Source organism: Lampetra planeri, chromosome 23 (assembly GCF_965212315.1).
Source record: "Lampetra planeri chromosome 23, kcLamPlan1.2.h2, whole genome shotgun sequence".
NCBI lineage: Eukaryota > Metazoa > Chordata > Hyperoartia > Petromyzontiformes > Petromyzontidae > Lampetra > Lampetra planeri.
The window spans coordinates 10,316,109-10,337,352 of record NC_136129.1 but is presented as its reverse complement, the minus strand read 5'-3'; the positions used below and the strand labels follow the sequence as shown (position 1 = coordinate 10,337,352).

The following is a 21,244-nucleotide window of genomic DNA, read 5'->3' as shown; positions in this document are numbered from 1 at the left end:
CTACAGCCCACACTTGACCGGAGTGGTGAAGTACAGCAACGGCTACGACTGACGTCGCACGGGGGAGGCCTTCATCCAGCAGTGCCTTGACAAATGGTTGTACACAATCGTGTTATCTATCTATGTGTGTGTGTACGCACGAGACCTTTTCTTTAACCGTGTTTTAAATATACCAGCCTCAGAATGTGCAATATTCTCGCAAGCATCGGCTATGCAAAGCGGGACGTGTGAAGCGGGGGGGGGTGGTGAGAGTTGCGCGTGCCACTCTTGGCCCGGGCTGCCATCCCTGGCGGCTGGCGGTTTTTTTCTGCAAAATATTTGTCACGAGACGTGTGTCATGTGACGGCCGTCACCACGGGGAGGGCTCCAAGGCAAGATGTGCGATCACTTTTTAACCCGTCTTATTCTTCGGTGCCACTGTCCACCCAACTCTCCATACTTTGACAGCCTTTAAAACCTTCTTTAACCACATTAGGTGAAGGTGAAAGGTAAAGGCGCAGCCCTGCAATTGCTGTGCTCACGCCTCTGCTGGCAGAAGGGCCTCCACTCGATGGACCTCTAGAGAGCCTGCCCTGGAAGGCATTTGGCCGACTCTTCCACGATGGCAACACGTATTGCAAGAGGTGGGAGTGCCCACGCTTTATCCCACCGGACCTGCCAGCCGACTCGCCGCGGTGTACCCAGTTATACTGCCGAGGCAGAACGGGGAGGTGCACTTGAAGAAACTTGCCCCATTGTTTCAACCGCTGTGCCGGAAGATCAAACGGGTGACCTCTGGATTGCAAAGTCCGATGTGCCGACCCTTACACCACGGCATCATCCCCGTACTGTCGTGCCCACTGTGAAAACGTGACCCACGTGCGAAGCAGCCGTTAATGAACGGGGTGTTTCACTTCTGCATCGTACAGCTTCGTTCCATACGGCTGCCTTGTTTATTTCCACGTAGAGTCTTTATATAGGGTGGCTTCTTTTAGCCGCAGCAAGTTTTCTCTCGGTGGCGGTGTTTATCCATTTGTCAGGCATCCGCTTTTAGTCGACACGCAGGATCTGAATTTAAGGGTACGCGGCATCTTTCCAAGCGACTTGTAAAAAACAATTGCATGAGGACTCGCGTTTATAGAACTGAGCCAGTGGTGGAAATTCTGCATTCCTGTGGCGAGAGCGAGTCTCTTCACAGAACAACCACTGTGGCCTCCCCCATACAGTCGTGCGCGTTTTTTACCAACACCGGTCGTGAGCCGCTCGCTCTCCCGTTGAGTCACCTGGCCGGGTGATTTCGTTACGACACCCGCTGCTTCTTTGTGGCGCAGGGTCATGTCCGCACGTCCCCACGCAGAGGGATGGCAGGCAGCACAATCGTTTTGGCCCTTGGGAATTCACGTGTTCATTGCAGGCCGGGGCTACAGAACAACGAGCCCGTTGACTCTGCTGCATCGCATCGCTCCTGTGTTCGTTTTGTGTTCAATGGAAAAGGTCACAAAACTTTTTTCTCTGCCCTCTCATTGGCTGTGATGAAGCGCAACTCGCATTGCATCAGCCCTGTGATCGCTTCCTGCTCTCAGTTCGTTGAGGACAAGGCGTGGGCCAAGGGCCAGCTCTGATATCACTCGCCACCGATGTTTTCTGTGGCCGGGAATTCAACTCGGATCGCCGAGCTCGGAGCGCAGTGCACTTCACCACTCGATCGCCACTCCACGCCAGGCACTGTCCAAGGAAAGCATAGAGAATCAATTGTTGAATAGAAGTGTGGGCTCAACGTCTTGATACGTCAACGGATTGCAGAGGGAGATGACTCATTCCATGCCCGACGCCTAAGGCAGCGTATCCGGGATGTCTGTAATTTATTCATGCCCTTGGCAATTCGATTTATTGTCACGATTCGGGTTCACGAGGTTATTCAAGAATCGGTAATTTTTTGTTTCCCTTGTCCAGTTTTCTGAATTGGGGCATGTTTTTTTATGCTTTCTTCATTGTATAATTTTAAAGGAATTGATGACCTATATTTTTGCAAGTGGCGGCGCACGCCAACCGCGATACCACGGCAGCATCGCTTTGAACGTAAACATCCCTACATAATTATCGGACATCATGAATATTGGATTGTTACAGGCGGTGTGCAAATTCACGTATCGTGAGTGTGTGTAAGCATAAATTTCCACCAATAAATGTGAAGAATCGTTCCGCTTTCTGTGTGTACGTGTGCGCACGCCTTGCATTCGCTCTTCGGTAAACGACCCAACGTGATTGAGCCGAGGGTGGACGTGCAGTGGTCGTAATGATAGTAGTAAATAGATAATCGCCCCGACTGTAACGTGCAGCCGCACTCGGAGGCACGAGGAAGGAGGAAGCACAGACCAGCAGGAAGGCGGCAGCAGCAGCCAGACTGTGAGCCGGTGCACCATTCACCCCCGAGCTCTGCGGTCCTTTATGTATATATGTTACGGTGTTATCGGTCAGTTAATTCGTGGTTGAATGTGGGAGGAATCCAGAGTGCCTGGAGAAGACCCGCACGTGCGAGTGGGCAACTCTCTATCCAATGCAGATGGAACAGATGGAGATGAGTTCATGGGAAGGGAGTTTCGCAACATTTGTTCGATCCACCAACCCCTCGCCTCCACAGTGCTGAATTACAGGCCACGTCTATTGCCACCACCTCCTGCCATCAGGAGGTCTCCTAGGCTAAATAAAACTGCGCTCCGAGACATTCTGTAATGTTGCGGAATGTTATTTCTCATTATTTTTGGAGTGCATCGTTTCAAGTGTATATTTTAACCAGGTGAGACATCGAGTCTCAATTTGCAAGAGGAACGAGTGACCTTGGTCGTCAAATATCACAAAAAACAAATCAACAAAGCTCAGCAACAGCGTGAACCGCTATCTGAACAGCAACAACAACAACAACAAAATGGGAACTTTTTTCCAGTATCAATCAGAGCATGTTTGTTTGCATGTTCACCACAAGTACGTGTGGTTAGTGCAGACTTGATTCCTTGCAAAATGTTTCTATTTGGTGTTTGAACATCGTAACACCGCCTGTTTTATTGCCAGCAAGGGTAAAACCTCGTCTTAGTTTTTCATGAAGCAACAACAAAAAACTGCCGTGTCACATGAGAAATCTAAAATACTGTACAAACGCAAATCGAAGCCAAATAATAAATTCCCTGCAGCACAAATAGATTATTTTTAGACTGATCTTCACACAATTCCAAACTAAGTTTTAAAAAAACCACAGGAATCTATATACTGGTGACGATTTTCATGAGATTGTTATTGAGATGGGAGAGCAATAATTATGCATGTGTGAGGCTCGCTAGCAAGGAGATAGGGGCTTGGCCCGACTGAGGGAACCTCTTTTCCACCGAGCTTGCAATTGTATGAAATATTAAGTGAAATCGATCCTGTCTTAGGGAGGCTATGGGACACATGTTCTGAAGAAGAATCTGGTCTTTGTTTATCGCGGTGGTCACCGTCACGGGCAGACAGGTGGAGGGCACGAGACTCCTGTTGAAGGGATCCCGTGGTGACGTTTATCGGGTTTTGTAAAACGTGGACTTTGGTTTGCGGCTGAGAACATTTACTTGAATCGTCTGTTGCCTCTGTGGACGAATCATTCGTGGCCACATCTGCACCAGGGAGGTTTTATCTTTATTTTTGAAAGGCATCACGGACCACAGTTTGTGAATTTGCACGGTGACGTGGCCCCAGCGGTCACGTGTTTGCCACCTGTTGCAGAGGCTCGCGGTGCGGACTCTGCAGGCTGTCCTGGTTATTATTGCGAGTGCATTAACCGTGAAATACTACACAGCGTCTGCTTCACAGTGCATAATGAATGATCCCCTTACATGATTTGAAAAGAGTGCCATAGCCTACCGACATCATCGTACAAATTTGGCAAATTCGGAAATGTGACCACAAGTTACTCAATTTGGATTGCACAAAGCAATATCACCCCCTACTGTGAGACTATTACAGACTATGTCTCTGAAACATAGTGCCTTCCTTCATGATACCCTGCGATATAAGAACAAGGGTGCGAATACGAAATGTACGAAGTCATTATTATCACATGGAGTTTGGCATTGACACTCAAAGGGTAACCAGAAGCTGGAAGAGACTACTTCCATACGGGGTGATGGGAGCACGTGATGGGAACGTGGGAACGTGTGATGGGAACGTGGGAACGCGTGTTGGGAACCCGTGTCGGGAAAGTGTGATCGGAACGTAGGAGCGCGTGATGGGAACGTGGGAACGTGTGATGAGAATGTGGGAATTCGTGATGGGAACATGTGATGGGGACGTGGGAACGCGTGATGGGACAGTGGGAACGTGTGATGGGAACATGCGATGATAACGTGGGAACGTGTAATGGGAATGTCGGAACATTTGATGGGAATGTGTGATGGAAATTTGTGAACACGTGATGGGAATGTGTGAACACGTGATGGGATCATGTGAACGCGTGATGGGAGCGTGTGAACGCGTGATGGGAACGTGTGAACATGTGATGGGAACGTGTGAACGTGTGATTGTAACGCGTAATGGGAACGTGTGAACGTGTGATTGTAACGCGTGATGGGAACGTCGGAACGTGTGATTGGAACATGTGATGGGAACGTCGGAACGTGTGATTGGAACATGTGATGGGAACGTCGGAACGTGTGATTGGAACATGTGATGGGAACGTCGGAACGTGTGATTGGAACGTGTGATGGGAACGTGGGAACGTGTGATGGGAGCGCGTGGCTGGCTATCGCTGTGCGTGCAGAAATACATCGAGTTTGAAGATGTCCTGGAGCAAGAGAAGAAGGACCTGCAGATGAAGGTGGAGGGCTTGGAGCTTCAGTCCAGGCAGCTGGAGCTCAAAGTAAAAAACTACTGTGACCAAAGTAAGAGCTCGGGAAAACGTCTAATGGGTGACGTAACAGGCAGATTACTCGCAATTGAGTAACCTGCGGGGTAAATTTTGCCAATGTACGCGCCACGTAACATCACCGGTTATGTACGCGATTCCCTTCAAGGCCACAGTGCCGTTGACCAATGTGTTGAATTGTTTTTGTTCTTTGTGCTTGTGCACCTAATGCGGCAGCATCGGCAAATCATTTCTATTTTTTTGCAAGCGGAGTTATTCTTGACCGATTTGCTTGCACGGCAAGACGTGCATCGTATCTGCTCCATTGATTGCCGAGTGAGAGAGTAAAGCGCGCCGGTTCGTTTGTGGTGTGCTGCACACAGGCGCACACGCGCCTGGTTAATTTTTAATAGGAGCTGGGTATTTTTAATATTGGGGCGGCAGGGTGGTGCCCATGGTAACACCCGCGCCTAACGGCGAGAAGGGCCTGGGTTTGATTCGCGAATCGTGCTCCTTTCTGTGTGTGGAGTTTGCAGGTTCTCCCCCTGTTCCGCATGGTTTTCCTCACTTCTCCTGTTTCCTCCCATTGCTAAATATATATATGTAACTGGTATTGACCAAAGACATTGTACTGAATTACTCAATTGGTGATCGCGTACACAGCGACAACATGGCCCAACGCTCCTGCGAAAGGTTGGCAGGACCCTCCTGAAAACTCGGTGAGACTCGGTGAAGCTTTACTTGTTGATCAAGTGTAGTAAAAATAATATATTTGAAGCGTTGTACTTGATTTGGCAAAGCACCCCTTAACATCTGGTGCAGACTTGTATTGTGGTCATTTCGGCCAGTCGGTCACCGCGTAGACGACCGTAGCGGAGCGCGGTATGTCCGCCCGTGTGTCGCTGGACACCGCGTAGAACTACCGCGGATGTCGGCAGCCGACTCGATTCTCGCGCTAGCCTTGAGGAGTGCAGCGTCTTTGGTGTTGCCGACGTCGTTCAGCGCGTCGAGTGTGGCAGCAAGGCCTGCAACGGCGTGTGATTTTAAACAAAAACTTCCCCCATGCATCCCCAGCTCTCTCGGCTTCCCACTTCCAACCCCGCCCAATTCCCCCCCCGTCCAGCTTCACGTCCCTCTCCTAGCGTTCCACGGCATCTCTCTCCCACTTCAGCAAAAAATGTTTCTTGCTGTGGTTCCCCACCTGATGATGATTGCTTGTGTTGCGATCGAAACATCGTGATTTATTTTATTTTATACCTACTTGACTTTACCGAAAGAACCAAAAAGTGTTTTTTTTATTTTACCAGAAGTGACCTGGCTATCACAAATGACTTCTCAACGAAGTGGCTTATCACGTGGAAATGTATAGCAACCAAATACTCTATAAGCGCACGTTGATTATAAATGTGGAGAGAGAAAACAGAGGACCCGGGGAAAAATCCACACAACCGCGGGGGCAGGACATGCAAACTTTAAAATATACAGCAGGCGTCAGGGTCTGAATTGAACCCACGACCTCCTGCTGCATACCAGGCGAGGTGGTTAACATCTCCCAGCCACCGTGGCTCCCCGAACCGTAGCCGTGGCGCGAGACGGACGGCGACGCGCACCGTCACTGGCCGTGTCCGCTAAGTAAACAAGCTTAGCGGCGGTCCCAGGGTGCCGCCGCAGTCCGCACACGACGAAGCTGCTGCCTGGCTCGGCGCGAACGCCCACGGCCGAGAGCGTGAAGGTAACAGCGCGTACGCACGTCCGTACCCCGTTGCAGTTACGAGGCACGACGAGAGGGAGGCGGAGATGAAGCGGGAATACAACATGCTGCACCAGAGGCACACAGAGGTACGGGCGCACGGCCAAGCGGTGAAGGTTCTCTGCTCTCCTCGGTAGCCTGGAACGCCGTCTCTCCAAGCCATCTGTGCGACCTACTTCCTGCCCCCTGTTCAAGACCTTCCTCTTGATCTCTGTCTATGACTTGACTTCTCTTTTAAGCAATATTTTTGTACGGGTACAGTATATGTTAATTGTCGAAATCCCCCCCCCCGTATTTCTTGTCCCACGAGTTTCTACAATATCTTTACGGTGCTGTATAAAGGAGAATTGTATGGTAAAACATCTCCATGTGAATGTTATAATTTTTGAAGAAACCCGGGCAAGATGTCTGTTGAAAACATTGCCAAGTGGGGCCCGTACCTGGCTAGCGCTCTGTGCATGTGTGTCGAGCGCACGCTGTGTTTTGCCGCCGTGCTTTTCAGATGATTCAGACGTACATGGAGCACATGGAGCGGACCAAAGCTCAGCAGGCAAACGCCGGTCAGCCCGACGGCTCCCAGACTTCTCGTAAAACGTATGCGCAGCACCAGCCCGCTTTGAGAATTATTACTAACTGGCACATTTCAGTACCTAGCGTACAAACGTGTGTGTGTGTTCGTGTTCCTGCCTCAATGCGACGGCCATTTTCGAATACGACTTCCGCAGATTGCAGTTGGAAATGTATATCTGGACTCGACCTGTTTCGTTTTGATAATGCATGCTGGTCTGTATACGCCTACACGTTGCAAACAAACACGGGGCGTGCGTGAATAAATTGGGCGGAGTTGTCAAATGCATGTATCTCATGAAGGGGCAGTGCATAAGCTCGCTGTCATTTCATTAGCGCGCATTGCCTTTGCAAAACAGCCGCGCTGTGTCCACGCTCGCAGCCACATTAACGTGCGGATTATTCGCATCGTGTATAGAGCCAGCACTCACACGCAATCCACCCCGCTTCGTACAACCTCACGCTCGATCCCCTGCCCCCTGTAAAGACTGCTGACGCTCTGCTTCAGTAAGTTTTATTTCTACGCCATGTCTGGCTTTTTTTTTCTTCCTTTGTAGTTCGGCCCTGCCATGCCCTTTCATCATTTCCCTTCCCCTTTTTTCCCCCCTTCCCCTCCGTGAAACCGCTCTATCGCCACGTTGGTTTTCGCCACGAACAGGACGATTGCCCTTTGCTGTGCTGCTGAACAGCGGTATTCCCTTCCCGGTCTTTAACCGTGGGGGGTGGGGGTGGGGGCAGAAACCCCGTGATGTTAATAATTACATCTCAGTGGCGCTGCAAGTCACACGGTGCGATTGTGGCCACTTACCCCGATCTGTGGGCCAGATTGTAAACCAACGCAGTCTGCACTCCAACGGAGGAGGAACAGCACAACTGCTGCTCCAACTCCATCCAGAAGCCCTCTCATGGCTAGAAAGTCACGCGGAAGTTCTCACGCGGAGTTTAATTTTAAACCAATCGTCCGACCCTCCCTGTAGTTCAGCAAACGGTGTCTGTTTCTTTCTTAAAAATTATTTTACGAAACCCAGGGGGTTGATGGTCCTCACAAGCAATTAGCCGCACCTTAAAAGAGCTACGTTTTTACTCTCGTTGGTGACGCCACCTGCGGAGTGACAGGCAGTTTCTTGCGCTCCGTCTGGGGGCTGAAAATCATGAGTTTTGAACAACACACACAAATTTGTAATAAAGCAATCAGCATTTCCTGAAGAAGTGCATTGTGGTCCCTTTGTCTTAGGTCATCATCAAAAGGCAATAGGACCACAATGCACTTCTTCCAGATGCTTATTGTATAATGCACAAATACCACGTGCTTAGAACTTACGGTTTTCCGGCCTGCGCTATTACTCTGTTCCGATGGGTTTGTCTCGTCAGTTAAAGGTTTGAGTAGCTAACAACTAGATTTTAGCGAGGTGGCAGTATCTGCTAACCCACAGCCTCTCAGGCCACCAAAGCCTCGGCCTCTCGGGGGAGGGGAGGAGGGGCGACACCGTTTCATCTATTTCCATTTCGCTCGTCCGTCTGGCACACAGATGCACTCTTTGAAAGTAAACGTACAAAGGAAGGAAAAAACCTTTTCAATACGAACATTGAATCTGCTTCTTTGCCTTCCTCGCTTACTGCGTTTCCCCCCCTTGTGTGTTCGCCCTGCCGCCACGCTTGCTTACCTGCGCACAGCCGCGTCCACTGGAGAAGCAGGTACGGTATGGCTTGGCCGTCTTGCCTCTGCGCTCACATCCCTCGGCCGTGTCCTTCGCGCTGCGCCACGCTCTCATAAACCCACCACCACTCGCACCCACGCTCGGACCCACGTGAATTAACGAATGAATCCCTTCCCCAAGTTTAAAGTTCACTTTGTTTTGTTGCGCGGTGACAGCCCTGTTGGTGAAACGCAGACCGGTTGAAACGCATGATGGCAGCGCTACGAAAGCGCTCGTGAAAAAACAAATAATAATGATGACGATATGAATCGATAAGATATTGTCAGCACCGACGGAAATCACGCGAGTGACAACGCACGGTGAATGTTTTCAGGTGTTGTGCGCTGAGCAAAGGCTGTTGAGCATTTGTCAGCGCTCGTGTGGCCGTGCCGCACTGTATGGATTGGTTTCAAGGGAGGCCTCGCTTGGGTGTGTTCGTGTGCCATCGCACGCACGCGCGCACACGCACACATGCACGCACACACACGCACACACACGCGCACACGCGCACACCCACTTCCACAGGGATCCACGGTTACCACCACGGCGCTCCACGTGTGGTGGGAACCTGCGTCGTGTCTGGCGAGACGACCCTGTCAGGCGCCCTGCCCCTTTGGGACCGCGGATGTTGGTCTCGGCGCGCGTTTAAATCATCGATGAAAGAGCTGTTACGTAACGCTGCTTTTAAAGCCCGCGTCGAGACGACCACCTGAGCGCAGGCTTCTTGCCAATCGCGCTCGACCCGTCTGGGTTGCATCTGTTCGTTTGGCGCTGTGGCCAACTGAGGGCTTAGTTGGCGATCGCCGATCATCGCGGTGTCCTTTTAACTTAACAATGTGGATTTGTAAAAGGTGTTGCAACCACGCCTGGCGTTTGTAGGCGATCTTAAAGGGGCAGGCTCTCGCTAAAGCCTTCATGAAGACAATAAAGAGATTATCAAAACCATTGCCACAGTTGGAACCGCTTTAGCTGATGCTGCATGAAGACACAAAATGAGGAGGCATTCATCCAGCAGTGGTAAGACCGTGACTGCTGATGGTGATCATCATCATCATCATCACCAGCAGTCTGGTGATGATGATGATGATGGTGATCATCATCATCATCATCACCAGCAGTCTGGTGATGATGATGATGATGATCATCATCATCACCAGCAGTCTGGTGATGATGATGATGATGGTGATCATCATCATCATCGCCAGCAGCCTGGTGATGATGATGATGATGGTGATCATCATCATCATCATCAGCAGCAGCCTGGTGATGATGATGATGGTGATCATCATAATCATCAGCAGCAGCCTGGTGATGATGATGTGTTTCTCGGATCGCGCTCGAGAGAGCGTGGGTGGCCATTGCGCACTTGAGATCTGTGCCAGTGAAGTAACGTAATGAAGTAACGTAATGAAGTAAGTAACTTAACATTTCGAGTGCTCCTTTAGCGATGCGCGGAGTCCCAGAGCAGCGGACTGCGAGACGATGGAGGGGGCGAATCTGCCTGGGAGCGGTGGCGCAGCGGTTAGCGCTACGCTGCGCCACGAGCCCGGCTACCCGAGTTCGATTCCCGCTCACGACCAACACCGCTGACCATTCTTCAAATCGGTCCTGGGTACGTGGTGCGACGTGTAAAAACATCGCCACCGGGGAGACAAAGGCGGCCGGCGTGGTGCTGCCCACCCACCCCCCTCGTGTGCCGTTACGGCCTTCATAGGTGCTCGCTAACAGCACTTGCCCCAGTAGTCTCTTTAGACTACTCGGGGGATCTTTGTTTATTGCGTTAAAACCCACTCGGGCCTAACCAGAGGAGATACCCACCGCTCCCGAGGGGGCGAAAACACCAACAGGCGCACGTAGCCACCACGTGCTGCGCCGTGACGCCCCAGGTGTCGCCGGCGCTCCCTCGCTTGCTGGCGCACGTGGCGGGAGCCGCGTGAGAGATGAGCGTGGCAGGGGCACTGTGATCGAGAACAGCGGTGGGCAACCTGCGGCTCCGGAGCCGCGTGTGGCTCTCTGCGGACCGCTTCGTGACGTTGTGTGTGTGTGCAGTCACACGCATCGGGGCTCTTTAAAATGTTGATTTTTGTGCCGAATTCGGTGGGAAAAAAATACCCGCTCTTGTTATTCTGGTTGGAGACCCCTGGTATGGACCGTCGAGTAACGTGTCAAATGTTGTCGGAGAACAACAAGTGGACGCAGACGAACACTCGGCAATGGTGGTTGTGGCAAAGCCGCCGCTCACGAGCCTCCTGATGAAGTCGCTCGCGTGTTTCTTCTGGCCGATGGCAGCGGGGCACCGCTTTCTCGGGCGGCAATGTTTTCATAAAGGGCCCACCTCGGGGTACCACGGTGGCTACGAGATGGTAACTGCCTCGCCTGGTATGCAGGAGTTCGTGGGTTTGATCCCGACCCCTGACGCCTGTTGCTGTATATGGCTACTGTTATAAATGTCCACATGATGATAAGCCAATTCGTTGAGCTATCTATCGCATGCGATAGCCGGGTTACTTCTCAAAACGAGCTATGTTGCAGCTCGGTGGGCCCTTACCTGATAGTATTAAAAAAACGTTCCGATTGCTCGCGCGCTACGTGCGATCAGCGCGCTACGTGCGATCAGCGCGCTACGTGCGATCAGCGCGCTACGTGCGATCAGCGCGCTGACCCTCCTCTTCCCCACGCGGTAACTCCCTCCACTTGTGGGCACAGCCCCACCACTCTGCTGCGGTACGGGGGGGGACTAGCGGTGCTCGCTCGCCCCCCCCCCCCCGGCTCCCCCCCCCCCTGTGTGTGACGGAGCATGTTGCGTTGTTGTGTGGCTGTGTGTACGCCGTTAAGGAAGGAGCAAAAGGGGCTCGTTGGCCCCGAGGTGCAGCCGGGCGGCGGGGACCAGCGGTGGGTACAGTGCCGCTGTGTCGGGAGTGTTGTGCCAATCGCCGCCACCGCCGCTGCTGCAGTGTGCCGTGGGTTCGCCATAATCCTCCGCAGGGGGTGGCGGTGGTCAGAATTTGCCTCGCCGCACCCCGCTATTGCATCCCTAATGGTACATCCCACAGCAAATGTAGGCAAGCCAATGTAACATCCCCCTCCATCCCCCACCGCCTTCACTGCTGGACATGTATTGGGCCTTGGTGGTGGTGGGGCAGCATCGTCACTTGGATTGGGAATGACTGTGCAGGCTTGGAGACCTTGCTGGCGGGTTGTACCATTGGGTACGTGGATGCGGGGAGGGAATTCTTCAAACCGCCCCCTCACTAACCGCGCTCTTCATGGGTTGGTTTCTGTTGTCACTGCTGCTGCTACCGCTGTAGTTGTACACGCTGCGTACAAAGAATGATTTAAATGCCACTTCCATTAGTCAAAAAAAATGGTCCGGTCCTGGTTCTCACATTGATCGTGTCAACAGGGTGTTTCATTGGTGTTAATGAAACGGGTGGGTGATTTATTTTGGCTTGCTCTTTAATTAGCGTTGGCCACGTGTGATACACACACTCTAAAATAAATCCTAAAAACATGAATAGGACCGGCTCATCGCACGAAGCGAGCCAGACTCATTGAATCCTCTGTGTGTGTGTGTTCGTGCTCTTCCACAAGTCCATTACAGCACCTAGGATGTATGACACGCAACATAATAATGCACATTTGGTACTTGCGCCCCTTATGGCACAGAGGCTGTTCGTAGGGTGCAGTGTTGCTCAGATGGGAATCGTCTACCGGTAATTTGCGGATGAACCTTTTCACGTTTGTACTGTGCCGCTCGCAGACATGGCCTCCTGCAGACGGCGCGTATTTTTTTTTTATTCCTAACCACGGCAGCCGCTAGGCTTGAATTACGAACCTCTGCACGGTTCGGCCGTGTCAGCGCACACCGGACACGGCGTACGGACTCAGATGCTGCCGCCACTCGGCTCGAATCATCGGCGAGTCGTTCCCATCGGCGAGTCGTTCCCATCGGCGAGTCGTTCCCATCCCCTCTCGGGTGCTGCGTTTGCTCCAAGAGCTCGAGGCATTCCACAGAAAGTAATTTCCGCCCGGCAGCTGGTGCAGCGATGAATCTGAGAAGCGAGGGCATCGCAGGTCACGAATTGATTAACCGAGGGCATTGAACAGAGCACTGCGAGGCAGTACAAAATGCACAGCCTCAATCCTGCTGTGTCTCTCTGCAATGTATTCAACTATTTTAAGTGTATTCCACTAAACAGGTATGTAGAATTTTTATGAATAATGTCATTCATTTAAAAAAAAATGCAACTTAGCCCGGCTTCTTGTTATCGATTAAGAAATTCGGCGGTGGGGTCCATGTCAAGGAGTCAGCGGGGCCCATGGAGCTAATTGAGGGGGGCACGGCAACTTCCTTGCCCCCATGTCCACAAGTTTAGGGGCGGAAGAGGGGCAGCTGTTCCCGCCTTCCTGCTATAATTCGATACGCGTCGCTTTCGCACACAGAGCTCTTCATGCAGACCACACCAGGAAGCTTTACAATAAATACTCAGACAATATTAAAAACCATCGGCCAATCAACCCCGGTCAAAGGATAAGCCAATGCAAACAAATGTGTTTGTGCATTTGATTTAAAAGATTCCACTGTGCCCGATGGGACTTGAGCTGGCGTAGTTCCAAAGGTCGGGAGCGGAACAAGTCACGGACTCAGCCCCTCCGAAGGTTTAAACAACTTCTAGGAAACCACCAACAGTTCAGCATTCACCGATTGCTGTCCGCAGTTCTGGCCAATCGTGCTGTAATGGGCTTGGTGCTGTTACCACGTTTAGCTTCTAGCCCTTTGGTGCGTCACGCAAGTCTTGACGCAGTCGGGGTTTCCCAGAGGGGCTCGTGTTGGGCATGACCTCTGTGTGGAATCGCCAGACGCCGGTGCTCTGGAAAACCCAGGCCGGGTCGCGTATCGCTTCACATCGCAGCCACGCTCTCTCTGTGTGTGTCTCTCTCACTCTGTACCGAGCCTTGCTGTCGAATTCACCATTCACTGCTCTCACGTGTGGTGCACTCTCTGGTCTACGATGATTGCCAGTGGCTGGATTTCCCAAAACTAAAATTATCCTTGTCCAACTGTGATTGCTTGGGTGTCTGGACGCACGGATCCATCGGCGAGCACGCGGGGCCCAGGGCTTCAAAGGTCACGGAGCGAGCAGCGGCGCTGGAGGGCGCAGTGCTGCGAGTGGGATTGTGCGCAGAGAAGGCGGAAGGCCCTGCAGCTGATCGGGCCACAGTGTTACCTTGGATTACATGACGACGAGAGTAGAATATTAATCTCGCTAATTGCACGAGTTGCATAATAATAGATAGTGAATCATGATTTGTTTCTGATATCGCGCCCTCCGATGCCCTTTAAAATAGTATCTCATCTCAACGCTTTTTTTCTAAAGGGGGCACCCCCAGTGGCAGCGGTCCCTGTGGGCACAACGTGGCTCAGCACCACGCCGATTCTAAATGTTCTGCGGTGTTATCACTTGGACAGTTTAATGTAATTCCATTTACGTAGCATAAATTAGGTTAAATATGACAAGCCAATTTAGAATACATCCATGGCTCTGGAAATTACATGCTGCGGGTGAATTATTGTCAGTGAATTGTATATTGGGCATATCTCACAGGCAGGGTACATCAGATAGATAAATTAAATAAAGTAAAGAACGTGTTCACATCAGAGAGGCAAATATAGCCTTGCGCAGGGCCTGTTGACTCACTGGTGACCTTTGAATTTCAAGTTTCACGTGGCTTGTGCGTGTCTGCTTCTGTGTCATCTGGCTTGATTGCTTCTATCTGATCGTCCCCGGCAGACGCGCCGCGCCTGTTTAAACTAAGAACGTTGGCACACATCCAGGGGCGGGTCTGGGAATCCGAACGCGGGAGGTTTCACATTTAAGCTTGAAAAGTGATTCGAGCCGTTCGCTTGGCCAAGAACTCGTGAACCGTGATGGGGGCCGTTAACCTACCAATGAGCCCAGGCATCGTGAAACAAATAGTTCGCTCTCGTTGATGCCTGTCCAGGTGAAGCCGCGTCTCGCGCCTAGCGAGAACTCTCCCTGGCGTATGTCCGTGCAGACACCCCCCCCCCCCTGCACGACCTATTTGGTAATTTGTCTATTGCAGCTGGATAGGCACTCATCCTCTTAATTATTCAACGCAGTTCGTTGTTCACACCGAGCTTCGTCGTGGAGAAAGCTGCGACGAACCCAGGCTGTGCTCTGAAGCCGAGGACGCACCCACACATAGTGCGACCTCCTCTGGGTTCGAGACCGAACGAGAATCCCGCGTAGCGCCTAGCGTGCCGCGGCGGGCCAGTGGCTTGGCGGGTGGGAGGGAGGATCTCGCTCGATCACGAGCTGCGAAGGGGCCCGTTCCCGTACCGCCGGGCTCTGTGGCTGGCGCCGGGCGGTGCGTAGATGAAGGTCATCTGTCCGGCTAAGTTAGCCGGGTGCCGTCTGTCCAGAGGGAAGGAGCAAAACCCCCAGAAGTAGTCTCTCGTGTAAGGGCGCAGAGTAAAATCGCCCGTTAGGAAATTAGCGGGCGCGTGTGTACTCCCAACCGAGTTAGTGTCGGTGAAGACTATGTGGCGGGGGTGGGGGGGGGTACCGTGCGTGGCACTCACAGCCTGCTTCATGCCTCCCACCCCAGGAAGGAGCGGCCCGCCTCGCTGAGCCTCTTCCCGTTCGGGGCAGTCGAGGCCGAGGCAGGCATGTGCGCCGATCCGCCTTGCGAGGGCGACACTCCGGGCAACGAGAGCTGGGAGCGGCCCTGCCCCGAGTCGGGCCGCTCGGTGCAGGTGCTCGCCAACGCCAGCATCAAGGTAGCCCGGAGCCCCTCTCCCATCACAGAGGCCCTGGTACACATGGGGCCATGTTAGGGTGACAATGTCTGTTTTGTATCACGCACCTCCTACTCATTCTCGTATTCCACAGATGTTAATTCAACCCGTTGGTGTTTTTATTGCCCCAAAACGATGTTCCCTGTCAAGCACACCATGGGTATCCTTATTATATTTTTCTGATAAAAAGCTACCACGGTGAGCTTGCTATCGTGCATGTTTGTCATTGCGAGATAGAATGCGTGAAGGAAAATCATCGTTGGCGTTTGTCGCCCTGTGTGGTACCGACAAGCCCTGTTAGGACCGAATGTGCTCTTTATTTTTCAAAGTTTGTGCAACGATGCTTCTGCTACATTGCCGTGACTGAATTCGTACTCGCGTGCCGGGTTCATCAATCGTTGTCGCGTGTTGTCAACCCGGTGATGTCTGTCTGGAGGGAGGGGACAATATGCCGGAGGAGGCCCACACGAGTGCCCATAGTAAATTAGCTTCTGTTGCAGAAGATGCCGCGGAAGGAACCAAGGTAGACGGACCCCTCCCGCCTGTGCGCACGCGTGCCGATCTTCGTGGCGTCTGCTGCGTCGCTTCTGATTCTGATTGCTCGCTTGACCAATAACACCTGGGGGCCATCTGCTCGATTTCTGCCACGACCATCACGGACGTCTGTTATTAATGCGTGCGTGCGTGCGTGCGCGGTGGAGATGGGCAACATTCGCGTATGTTGGATCAGCTGATCTGAGTGTGCCGCGTGGAGAGGCCGCATACGTCGATCGCATCTGCAGGCCGCAGCCAGCGATTGCCTCTGGAATCGGTTCGCGTAAAGAGGACGGCTTTGACTTGGGCCGTTGCGGTAGAGTATATAAACACTTTTGAAATTTACCAAAAAATTGTTCCGTGTGTTGCAGAGGGCACGTTAAAGTCTATGTAGCATGAAATTGGTGCGTGCCCATGTAATAGTTCAAATCAAACATTTGGCATAATCAACAATCATATGTACATGACAACAATTAATCAAGTAATCGTTAAGAGTTAAAATATCGCTTTTCACCTGGTCCAACGGTCGGTTTGAGCTGCGAGTTTCTCATCTCCGTTGTGCGATGTCGTGTGTCTCCAATAACCAAGTAACCAGCAATCGCGTCACTTTTCTGAATCTGTTTTTAAATTGTCACATTTCAAGAGGTCCGTGTCTGCACAAGATCCTAACCTGTGCTGATTTAATCCCTTAATGTGTTTACAATTCTTCCAAAATGACTAAACTCGGTCCGTTCTTAACTCTCTGCACGTTTTACTTGATGTACCTTTCACATTGCCTTGAAGTCCGAACACACTAAATGTCCGTTGCTGATTGTGTTTCCAGATTTCCCAATGTTAACGATAGTATTGGTTTCAGTGTTAAATGATTCTCATGGAATTGAAAAGTTCCCCCCATTGGAATTCCCTCTTGTGCCGCTGGATGGGAGGTGATGGGCGGGATTTGGTGATGTCATCAGCTGCATCACACTGCGCTTGGCTTGTAGGAGGTTTTCCGCCATTTTTAAAGGAGCGGTACTAAGCAAGCATGAATTTACGTACTCTTAAAATTTTACTCAATAATTTAAATTAATCTTCTAATTGTCTCAGTTGTAGTTCATTCCCACAATTCTGTACTCCTGAAAATTTTTGTTTGTTTTCTATTCATGTATTTTGATTGGCAATAACGCACACGCACGCCACGCGACGTCTCCCGTCTCTAACGCAGCGTGTGTGTGTCCCCTCCGTCCACTCGCCCCCCCGCCGGCACCACCGCACCACCGCACCACCACGCAGGACGAGCTGTCCAACTCAAGCCAATCGTCGGTGGCTGCCACGCCGAGCACGGGCGGCACCAAGTCTGCAACGCCGTCCTCCTCGCTGCCGTCCGACGTGCTCTCCCCGGCCGGCGGCGACACGGCCGCCGGCCTGGCGGCGGCGGCGCGTGCCGGCGGGCGGAGGCTCGGGAGCAGGCACACGGAGGTGCAGGCCTCGCAGGAGACCAAGAACGTGTCCATAGGTGAACGCCCAAAGTGGGGGAGGGGGGGGAGCCGTTCGTTCGTCCATGTAGATGAGCACCGCGGTTCGTGTTGTTGCCGAACGTTTCCGTGTTGGTCGGGTCTTTGGGCAGAAAACGTGCCAACGTCTCGACTGCCCAACGCTCCATCGCCATGGCGAATGGCGATCACTGGTGATTTATATACGTAAATTTTTTTATCATGACCACCTTGACCACATTAGGTGTGTTGGATGAATGTTTTGCCAATTTTTGTTATGAATCTAAAATCCGAAAATCAAGCTCGGATATGAAAAAATTTAATAGTTTCACATTAATCCTAAATTGGACATCACTTCCATGATTTTCCTGCCACGCAAGAGCTCAGCGTTGTGAACAGCTGATGATGCTGGATGTAATCTCCAACCCGACGTACCAAATTGTCAAACCGTTGCTTGTTTTTAAACAGGCCTCCCTCGGTTTGCTGACAAACAAAATTAATGGTTTTTAAAAGTAATTTGTCCACGCCCAATTTCGTTACAGAAAATTATTTAATTTGATGGCGATTAATGCTTGTGTACCGTGTTTTAATTCCATCTGTGCCATGGTGGTCTTTGGCTCTGATATCTCATTGCTTTGATGTTGTACTTCGTTTTCATGACATTTATCGGGTCGTTTCGATGACCCAGGTCACGCTTGCAAATCGGACAAACATCCTGCACTCTTCTTGAGTTCTCGCCTGCTGAAACAGAACACACTCGAGATACTAGACTCGCGTGCGTGCGTGCGAACGCAGGGATGGAGAGCAGTGACGAGTGGTCGGAGATCCAGGACATCATCGACTCCACCCCAGAGCTGGACATGGTGCCGGAGGCTCCCCTCGACGGCTTTGGCGGCACCAGGTGACTCGGCAGCAACTGCTCTCTCTGCGTTGACGACGCTCGCGAGACGTCGGTCACCGTAAACTTTCACCGTTTCCGCTACAAGGCCACGAAGATAAATATCAATCGAGGCTGCGTCCGGTTTGGCGCAGTCGGGGTGAGCCGTGCGCTCGTGATCGCAAGGTTTTGCGTTCAAGCCCCGGTTGTGCCTAAGGGGTCTGTTAAAATGGGTTCCCGCGTTGTGGCAAGTCTGCAGTGGAGTCACCGTGAGTGTGGGCACTGCCCGCGGAGGGAGTGGCGCGTTGCCCCGCGCTGGCACGGGGAACTCTGATGGGGCGAGGGCGGCGCGCGGCTCACTTGAGAGCGCGCGAGCGCAGTGATGGTTACCGAGGGAGCGTGGTGATGGTTACCGAGCTAGCGCGGTGATGGTTACCGAGCGAGGGCGGTGATGGTTACCGAGTGAGGGCGGTGATGGTTACCGAGTGAGGGCGGTGATGGTTACCGAGTGAGGGCGGTGATGGTTACCGAGTGAGCGTGGTGATGGTTACCGAGCTAGCGCAGTGATGGTTACCGAGCGAGCGCGGTGATGGTTACCGAGTGAGGGCGGTGATGGTTACCGAGTGAGGGCGGTGATGGTTACCGAGCGAGGGCGGTGATGGTTACCGAGCGAGCGCGGTGATGGTTACCGAGCGAGGGCGGTGATGGTTACCGAGTGAGGGCGGTGATGGTTACCGAGCGAGCGCGGTGATGGTTACCGAGCGAGCGCGGTGATGGTTACCGAGCGAGCGCGGTGATGGTTACCGAGCGAGGGCGGTGATGGTTACCGAGCGAGCGCGGTGATGGTTACCGAGCGAGGGCGGTGATGGTTACCGAGTGAGGGCGGTGATGGTTACCGAGTGAGGGCGGTGATGGTTACCGAGCGAGGGCGGTGATGGTTACCGAGCGAGCGCGGTGATGGTTACCGAGCGAGCGCGGTGATGGTTACCGAGCGAGGGCGGTGATGGTTACCGAGCGAGTACGGTGATGGTTACCGAGCGAGGGCGGTGATGGTTACCGAGTGAGCGTGGTGATAGTTACCGAGCGAGCGCGGTGATGGTTACCGAGCGAGCGCGGTGATGGTTACCGAGCGAGCGCGATGATGGTTACCGAGTGAGGGCAGTGATGGTTACCGAGCGAGGGCGGTGATGGTTACCGAGCGAGGGCGGTGATGGTTACCGAGTGAGCGCGGTGATGGTTACCGAGCGAGCGCGGTGATGGTTACCGAGCGAGGGCGGTGATGGTTACCGAGTGAGCGTGGTGATGGTTACCGAGCGAGGGGCGGTGATCCTTACCGAGCGAGTGCGGTCTCGCCTCCGCTGTGTCGCAGCACCCCCACCCAGGGCATCGTGAACAAGGCCTTCGGAATCAACACGGACTCCCTCTACAAGGAGCTCTCCACCGCAGGGTCGGAGGTCATCGGGGATGTGGACGAGGGGGCGGACCTTCTCGGTACGTTCTGCGCGGCGCCGCCCCTCCGCACACGGCACGACAGGCAGGCGAGCGGTTCCCCGGGCGACCAAGGACTCGGGTGCATGACCATGTGACCCATTTCGCCCAGCCCGTTAGGGAAATCTGACCAATTGAACATTCACTTGTGTTATTTCACACTCTTCCACTGTAAGGTGCAATGATAAGTACAGATGACACGAACTTTTGCTTGGGGCCTGTCGTAGATAGAACCTGGCTGTTTATAAGCGTCACGTTTCACCAGCTCATTATGTAGCATCGTTAATAATTATACCTCAATTGTCTTGAGCACTCAAGTTCTGTCTGGCATAATAACGCTTGCCCTGCTGCAGTAGGGTTGGTTAATGGCCACCCAAATGTGTCCGTGATTGCAGCTGTGGTGTGTGAAGTACTTGAGAGGTTGAACATGGTGTGAATACAAATGCACGTTGTGAAAAAGTACAGAGTAATTTGTCGATGTCCGTAATGAGTGAATGTTTATCACACGTCATGGTAAGTATGAAGCCATACCAGACGCATTGTCCAGCCTCCAGACTGGGTGGAAATGCAAGGAAGCTCCAACTTCTTGAAAACAAAAAAAGGACTTTTAGTTTGAGATGACGGTATTCGTATAAATGCGTAGACGTGAGCGTCTGCCTGCGCGCTTTAGACAACCTGACGTCTACTCGGACACCGGCCGCCGTCACCGCCGCCGATGCACTGTGTTGCAATTGCGCCGTGTGAATCGAGTGGCTTCCGCAGAATTCGATTTTCCCTGTTGCGCACCGGCCTGGCTCTGCCCCGCATTAATTATCCTTACCGAAGTGCCTTCTCTCCTCTGTCCCTCCTGCTGCTCCATCGGAATGTCCTTGACTCATAGGAGAGTTTTCCGGTGTGTATCTCTTCCCAGTTTATTTCTCTCCAATGCCATTCCCGCTTTTCTACGCCTGCTTGAGTTCCCCCCTGCGGAGTTATCTGTGGGGAGGAATGGCCTCTTGCGTGGCGCGGGCGTGCATGTGGGCAGCGGCCCCGCTTGCACAGGGGCGGCCTTTGTCCGGCAGGGCCTCGTGTCGGCGTGTGCGTAGTTCGCCTGTGCCAAGTCTGCAGCGAGCGGCGTACACGTGGGGACACGTTCGCCCAGTAAATCCACGCGTCCGGGGCCGTGACAACGAGAGGGCGAATTATTGGCA

The 21,244-nt window shown here is 52.6% G+C and overlaps 1 protein-coding gene across 15 annotated transcripts in view; it reads left to right on the top strand.

Annotated features, from left to right (window-relative positions):
- The window catches only part of LOC144726481 (C-Jun-amino-terminal kinase-interacting protein 3-like), a 58,710-nt gene that overhangs the window by 10,932 nt on the left and 26,534 nt on the right, over positions 1-21,244 (top strand). For 12 of the 15 annotated variants that reach the window (XM_078605242.1, XM_078605239.1, XM_078605234.1 and 9 more), the window contains exons 2-10: positions 4,766-4,886; positions 6,618-6,688; positions 7,102-7,193; positions 11,699-11,755; positions 15,494-15,665; positions 16,120-16,206; positions 17,490-17,712; positions 18,485-18,590; positions 19,936-20,057. In XM_078605242.1, coding sequence (XP_078461368.1) covers positions 4,766-4,886; positions 6,618-6,688; positions 7,102-7,193; positions 11,699-11,755; positions 15,494-15,665; positions 16,120-16,206; positions 17,490-17,712; positions 18,485-18,590; positions 19,936-20,057 — 1,051 coding nt within the window. The remainder of the gene's footprint in view (positions 1-4,765; positions 4,887-6,617; positions 6,689-7,101; positions 7,194-11,698; positions 11,756-15,493; positions 15,666-16,119; positions 16,207-17,489; positions 17,713-18,484; positions 18,591-19,935; positions 20,058-21,244) is intronic. The other 3 variants (XM_078605238.1, XM_078605244.1, XM_078605243.1) reach the window with 2 other exon arrangements.